The sequence below is a fragment of the Camelina sativa genome, chromosome 2 (assembly GCF_030686135.1).
Source record: "Camelina sativa cultivar CO46 ecotype springtype chromosome 2, ASM3068613v1".
Lineage (NCBI taxonomy): Eukaryota > Viridiplantae > Streptophyta > Magnoliopsida > Brassicales > Brassicaceae > Camelina > Camelina sativa.
In genome coordinates, this window is record NC_141881.1 from 3,577,431 (window position 1) to 3,584,417 (window position 6,987).

Consider the following 6,987-nt stretch of genomic DNA (forward strand, 5'->3'; position numbering starts at 1 on the left):
GAACCCACACCGTTGAGGCACCCAAGGGTATTCAAAATCCACACAAACTTCCTGTCCCTTGATCTGAAAGTAATACTGCTTCGGTAGAGGGACCGATAGGCCCACCTCAACAAACACTTTGGCTTCCTCAAAATTTGTTACCAACTCTGTGTCTGGATGCAACCTACGTGGCTCACCCACCAGACTAGCTAAAAAGCACTTGAACATCGAATGAGGCACATTCTTAATAACAACCCAAAGTGGCATTGTCGTGATCGCTGGTTGAGCCTCCTCAAGGATGGCAGACCATTTAGAGATCGCAAATGTTCCACATTCCTCTCCTCAACGCACGCAACCCCGCAGACGCATTCCGGATCTGAAACTTGACAGTGGTGTCATTGACACCAAACACATCGATTTTGATTGTTTTATCCCCCAAATTCCAGATCTTATTCACAATGATATGGATCTTAGCTACATGAGGGGCTTGCGACGGAAACCTACCAACGAGGAAGTCCTCCCACAGAGGAACAGAACTGTCAAGCACGTCGTCTGGAACAGACACCGTAGTTTTACCATCCACTACTGAAACCTCAACGTCAAACTTCGTAAGACTTGGCCTAGCTCCAACAATATTAGCATACGATTTGGGAACTTCTTCATTCTGACGAACTACTGGAGGAGGAGAGCCCTGAGATCCCTCCATCATCCCGGAAAACACTGGCAGTGGCGTGCCGGTAAACCAACTTGCGTGCCTCCAACGGAAAAACCCTAATCACCTGTGTGATCGCCCTAGCTGACGTGTCACAACTTTTGAGATTGCTTAAATAAATACCCTTACTTCTCATTATTATTTACACATATATGCCATTGAAATATTATGAGCCAGTGTTTTTTTCTATTAGTTTTTAAAAATAAAAGATCTAATCAACTATTAAATCCGAAAATATATTTAATTATCATTTTCATAACCTATTTACTTATTAAAAGTAAATTACATTTCACAAACGAGAATAAAAATTATTCATTTATTTACCACTTTTATCATTTCTCATTGTATTTTTAAATTAGGATTAGTTTAATTAAATCGATTAGTCTAAAAATATTGTTTTATCTATTTAATGGTATAGTGATATAGATTATAATGTGAAACATAAAAAATATGTGAATTTGATTTTTAGAAACACAAAAAGACATCAAAACTTTCTATACCACCTTCAAATTCTTTACAAGTTCAAAATTTCACTGGTGAAACGTATTTTACAGAAATAAACGCAAATTTGAATAAACAAAAAAAAGCTTTATTTACATATTTTGTTTTATATATACAAACGAATCTTAAAATCTCAAACAATAATTTTACTCATAATATTTTATTTAAATCGATTTATCTCGCATGCAGTGCGGGTTGGTATCTAGTTAATTCTTAAAAACGAAACATAACGAATATGTTGGAAGTTTTCTAGGTCCAGTGATTAATCAAGAATTTATTAACTATTTATACAATAAATGTCTGGGGTTTGAGCTCCAGTAATCACCCTTTTTTAGATTAATGATGCAAATTTTCTCAGAATGTCTAGTACACGAAGAATTTGCTTGTCGTGTGTTACGGAGAAAAATTGTATAATGACATGCATCTGTTCTCGGTACTGGAAACTTTTATACACTTAAGTCACTCTGAAATTGTCCTATAATCTAGACCATAGTGTGACAACCTGTTCCGCAGACCTCACTAGCCCACCGCTAGCCGCTCTAACGGACCCCAAGCTGGCTCTGCAGGGCATCGATCATAACCCATCATTGTGGATATCCAAATCCACGAGTAGATTATTGGTGCGCCAGACGTTCCTCAAATTCTGATCCCCACCCTTTAACAACCTTCCCACAGGACAAGTTGTCACCAATTAATCATATCAACGCAGGCTTCACTCTCGAATGCAGCATTAGTTTCTATTTCTTTGTTCAGCATCCCGAATCACCAGTTGTAACAACGTTATTTTTTTTAAATATAATTTAACATTAAATTCGAAAATTGACAAATTTAATAATTTTTATTTTTATTTTTTTTTTAAGTCAAGTAGCAAATAAGAAATTTTATAAATCGTATCGTAAGTCGCAACGGTGGCCAAGGCCTAACAAAGACCAAGGGGGGTGTATTGAATTTGATACTTTAGGAGATTTTGGGGTATTCTTAAATCTCTTGTTATTTAATTAGTGATTTTTAAAAATCATCTGAAATCTAATGTTATTGAATGTGAAATTTATAAAAATCATTTATAATCTCTTGTTATTCAATCAATCATTTATAAATCTCACCTCAAATCTACTGTTATTCAAAAAATCATAAATCTTTTAAAAAAATCTATTGACTGGGATTCTAGGAGACTTTGCAAACATTTTTAGTTCAAAAATATGTCTTCCAAAATCATACCTTTAAAGGTGAAACTTTAAAATATTTGTTTAAAAAATGATCTTCTTCGATCTCAAAAAAAAAAAAAAAAAAAAAATTCTTCGACATGTACAACTCCATGTTCTCAATATCACTCACCCATGAGATCATATCTCTACGGGCAAAAGATGGAGTTCCTTCGCTGGGTAAGCTCTCTTCTTTAATGGGTTTCTTCGAATTTTTCATTATTTGCAAAGTTTTTTTTGTGATTCTTACTGCCCTAGAATTATTGCGATGTGTACGTGCATTGAGAAATGATATTCGGGATCTCATGATTAAAGAGCACCCAGACCATATTATGAAATTTGAAGCTGAAGCCATATACATGATCGATGTCTTGGAAGAACATGGGGTAAGTACCTTCTGTGTATAATTCACTGTTTCAGAGGCTCTTACATTTTTAATTAGCGTTTTGGTTGGTTATGGTTTAGAACCATCTGCTTAATAGAAATTTTAAGATTTGGATCCTCTTTTTCTTTCACATGATAGGATGATATTGTTCAAAATTGCTATTGGGATTCTACCTGTCCTTTTGATTTAAGACGTGATTCCGATGCCATTCCCTCTGATGTGACCCTTCAATCCATAATCTTTGAGAGCCTTGATAAAAACAAATGGGATCGATGTCTCAGCGAGCTTGTTAAATATGCTGCTGAGCTCTGCCCACGCTCTGTTCAAGAAGCCAAGTGTATTTCTTAGCTGTATTATCTTCCATGTGTTTGCTTCAAGTATATTTTCTTAACTACATCATCCGTGTATGGTTTTTTGAGTCTTCTCTGACCCTCAACACTGTCTATAAGGATTAGAAAAGTAGGCTTTATGGATCAACAAGCCGTTTAAAGGTAGGCTTCTCTGATCACCCAAATATGATTCTTTTCTTTCCTTTTTGTATTCTAAAATCACCTAAAATTTAATAATCAAATCTCACCAAATCCCAAAATTCAAATCTCAAAATTCTACCAAAATATCAAAATCTCTCAAAATTATACTTAAATCTCTCAAAATCTTGAAATATTAAAATCCCAGCAAATCCCTAAAATATTAAATCCAATACATCCCTCAAGAGTCTTCACTCTGAAGTGGACGTACAAGGAATATTTTAAATTATTGTTATGTTCGTAATCTGTTTTGTTGTGTTCGAATAGACAAATTTATTTTGTTCAACTTTTCTTTTTTTAATGACTAAAAAATTATACGTCCGTAGGCGAGGTCCATACAATATGATTTAACTCTCTTTCAGAGCACATCTCTTGGAAAACGAATTGAACCCGTGACTTCCAAAGTCTCTACGTTTTAGGTATAATAAAAAGAATAATAAAGATGTTCATTATTGTTAAAGAGATATCATAATATGGCAAAGTTAGTTATCACTATAAAATAGGTAAATTAAAACAGAAGCAAAAGAATATGAAAAGTTCCTTGAAGAAGGATTATTGTGGTTTGAGCTGAAATTTAGGGAATAAAGGTACAATGAAAGGTTCCTTGAAAAAGGATTATTGTGTAGTTTGCTTTCGAAAACAGTATATTAACTAAATTATTTATAACTCAACGACAACTCAACTCCGTGAAGACATCTTCGTTCATTGTTATTGTAGCACTTTCGAATTGGGGTAGGCTTCCACTGAAAGCAGGAGCATTAGGTAGAGGAACGATGATGGTCTCACTGCCAAGCCAAGTTATCACAGAGCTCATAGTTGGTCTCTTTGTTGCATTCTCTTGAACACACAATAAACCAATTTGTATCAACTTGATGATCTCGTTTCTTGGGTGCTCCATCAAGAAAGGATCAATTATAATCTCAGGCTTTCCTTCAACCCATCTCTTCCATGCCTGCACCAAGAAAATTTTAATGTTTTTACTTTCTCTACAGAATTTTAATTTGAATAGAGATATATAAATGGAACAAAGACTGATATGTGAAGAAGCGCTTACAAAAGCTGCAAGGCCTTCTCCTTCGAATCTTTTGTTTCTTTCACCACTTATTATCTCTAGAAGCATAACACCGAAACCATAAACGTCAGATTTAGCTGAGATTTGTCCGTGGTTCAGGTACTCAGGAGCCATATATCCACTGCATATATGCAAACCAATAACACTAATTAAGTCATGACTGTTTGATTCATTTAAATGTGTCTTCAAACTTGATTAATATATTTCTTACCGGGTTCCAGCTATTCGTTTTGTTTCAGCTCGAGTCACGTCAGTGTCAAACAACCTAGCTGTCCCAAAATCTGCAACTTTAGGGTTCATCTCAGCGTCTAATAGGATGTTACTCAACTTCAAGTCTCTGTGAATAATCTTAAGCTGAGAATCTTCATGAAGATAAAGAAGACCTCGGGCAATGCCTTCTATAATTCTGTATCTCAACTCCCATGTAAGAAGTGAACGCTTCTCGTCATCTGCAGTGTTCACAGAAACATTTTCATACTAAAAGTTTCCAAAAATATACGAAAAATGACAGCTACTTTACCAAGGCTCACCGAATATAAAGCTGTCGAGACTTGAGTTGCGGACGAACTCGTAGACAAGAATCACTTCATCTTCTTCATTACAGAACCCAAGAAGCTTAACAAGATTCCTATGTTGGAGTCTTGTCAAGAGTGACACCTCATTCTTGAACTCTATGTCTCCTTGTCCTGAACCTTTTGTCAATCTCTTCACTGCTATCTCTTTACCGTTAAATAATGTCCCCTGATCAAACCGGTTTTAAAGATCGGTTACTTATCCAAGACAAAGCTCAATCAATAACTCAATATAATGAGAAATGTTATTACTACCTTATAGACTGTACCAAATCCACCTTGGCCTAGCTTATTTTCAGGAGAAAACTCATTAGTTGCCGTTAAGAGCATACCAAGATCAAACCGTAACATATATTGACCATCAGAATCAGAGTACTCTGCACCTCCATTGAAGATGTTGTGTGATTTTCTCCTTCGTGCATGGACTTTGATGAAGCCAACAAACACCAAAAGAATAATGACAGTAAAAACAACAACTATTGCTATAATTCCGCTCTCTCCTATCCTTATTCCTGCAAATCATTAACTCCTTTTAGTCTAAGAACCTCTATATCATACTTACAAATTTTGGCAATGCTCTAACTCATATGTTTTACCTTTCTCGTCTGTGATAGAGCTCTTCTTTTCCTGAGCCGGAGGTCTAGGAGGCGCAGGAACTCTTGTTATATTATCAAAAGTAGCACCATGGAAAGCATATAGATCCCACCTGAAAAAACAGCTTGGACGAAAAAACGCACCTCCTTGTTTTCCCCAAACCTGTTCTTTAAAAAGCGTCACGCATTCTCCCAAACATGTCTTGCAATCTTGGGAAGTTATGTCGGGTGTGCATTGCATCAGCATGTAAACATTTGGAAACTCTGTGAATTCGGCTTTCTCGGCACTATAGTATTGAAGTACCGAGGAAGTTTCAGCTTCCGCGGCAGCCTCAAGGGTCCGATTAGCCATTGCATTCCATTCTTGCTCAAAAAGAGTCATGTTTTTCCATGGCTCGATGCTATTTGGACTTTCGTATCTAGCAGGAGGTGTAAGCTCGAGGTTACCCAAAGTTGAGTGGTTTGAGGAACTTACAAGACAAGAAACCATTTTTTCTTTGTCTTCGCCCCACGTGACGGAATCTATGCGGTTTTGACATTGTTCTAGTATATCTTGAATTACACTTTCGACACAACTGATACAAGCTTGTCGCTCATAGCCTCTTGCGCAGAGGGCAAAAGCGTGGACTCTGTCGGGACTTTTGCCGAGTGAAGCGTTGTAAAATCCACCATTGCCGACGACTTTTTTAGCAAGAGTAGAGAAAAGATTCTGGCGATTGGGACCGTAGCTGCTGTTACCGTTGAAGTAGCCTCCGGCACACTCGATGGCGTTAACAACTTCGAGCTTTTGAAGGACAAGAAGAAGAGAAGAAGTGAACATGATCATCAAAGTAGGGCTTGCCCCCATGTTAACTGATATAACAATTTTTTTTTTTTTTAAGTATATATTATACTTTAGTTTTGTACTATTTCGTTGTTGTTAATCGATCTTAGAGCTTCGTTACTATATTTATACAGGTGAGATGAGAAAGAGGTTATATTTGACTTCACAAAATGTGTATTGGTCAATTTTGTCTGGAATACTAACATGTGATCCACAAGCATTACGTACTTCTCTAGCTCCAAATTTGTGTTGAAGTTGTCAAGTCCATGGTTTCGTATGTTTTGCGAGGGACACTGCAACTTATACTATGGTTAATCGAAATATTAATTATATAACGTATACCAATGGCAGAAAAAACCTTTCTAGAAGGAAAAGTTTAGAACAAAACTAAATTTTAAGTAAAAATTATTATTCTCTCTGGTTCAATATAAATGATGTTTAAAGTTTGGACCACTAATTAAGAAAACACAAAAAATTCATTTACATTATGGAAAAAATGTCGTAAAATCATGAACTACGCATTTTCATTGATTTAAAACACAAACTCTTCATAGAAATGTGCTTACGGAAAAATCACACCGAGTTAACTAACTACTGCTGAGAATCACAAAAACATACAAA

The 6,987-nt window shown here is 36.0% G+C and overlaps 2 protein-coding genes across 6 annotated transcripts; one reads left to right on the forward strand and one right to left on the reverse strand.

Annotated features, from left to right (window-relative positions):
- Positions 1-2,322: 2,322 nt before the first annotated feature.
- Positions 2,323-3,376, forward strand: LOC104716869 (uncharacterized). Of its 2 annotated transcripts, none has more exons than XM_087476690.1 (3): positions 2,323-2,574; positions 2,653-2,780; positions 2,918-3,376. In XM_087476690.1, the coding sequence occupies exons 1-3, from the start codon at positions 2,496-2,498 to the stop codon at positions 3,125-3,127; spliced, it is 417 nt and encodes a 138-aa protein (XP_087332816.1). In that variant the 5' UTR covers positions 2,323-2,495; the 3' UTR covers positions 3,128-3,376. The 2 variants fall into 2 exon arrangements, with proteins under 2 accessions (XP_087332816.1, XP_087332818.1); XM_087476692.1 differs by having other exon boundaries at positions 2,354-2,574; positions 2,710-2,780.
- Positions 3,377-3,865: 489 nt separating this feature from the next.
- LOC104716879 (putative cysteine-rich receptor-like protein kinase 39) lies at positions 3,866-6,390 on the reverse strand. Of its 4 annotated transcripts, none has more exons than XM_087476707.1 (6): positions 5,547-6,390; positions 5,206-5,450; positions 4,909-5,119; positions 4,590-4,827; positions 4,361-4,499; positions 3,866-4,258 (listed from the first exon to the last, which is right to left on the reverse strand). In XM_087476707.1, exons 1-6 carry the CDS (start codon positions 6,388-6,390, stop codon positions 3,974-3,976), a joined length of 1,962 nt encoding a protein of 653 aa, XP_087332833.1. In that variant the 3' UTR covers positions 3,866-3,973. The 4 variants fall into 4 exon arrangements, with proteins under 4 accessions (XP_087332833.1, XP_010432646.3, XP_087332832.1 ...); XM_010434344.3 differs by having other exon boundaries at positions 5,206-5,462; XM_087476706.1 differs by having other exon boundaries at positions 5,206-5,443; positions 5,534-6,390.
- Between the last annotated feature and the right edge of the window lie 597 nt (positions 6,391-6,987).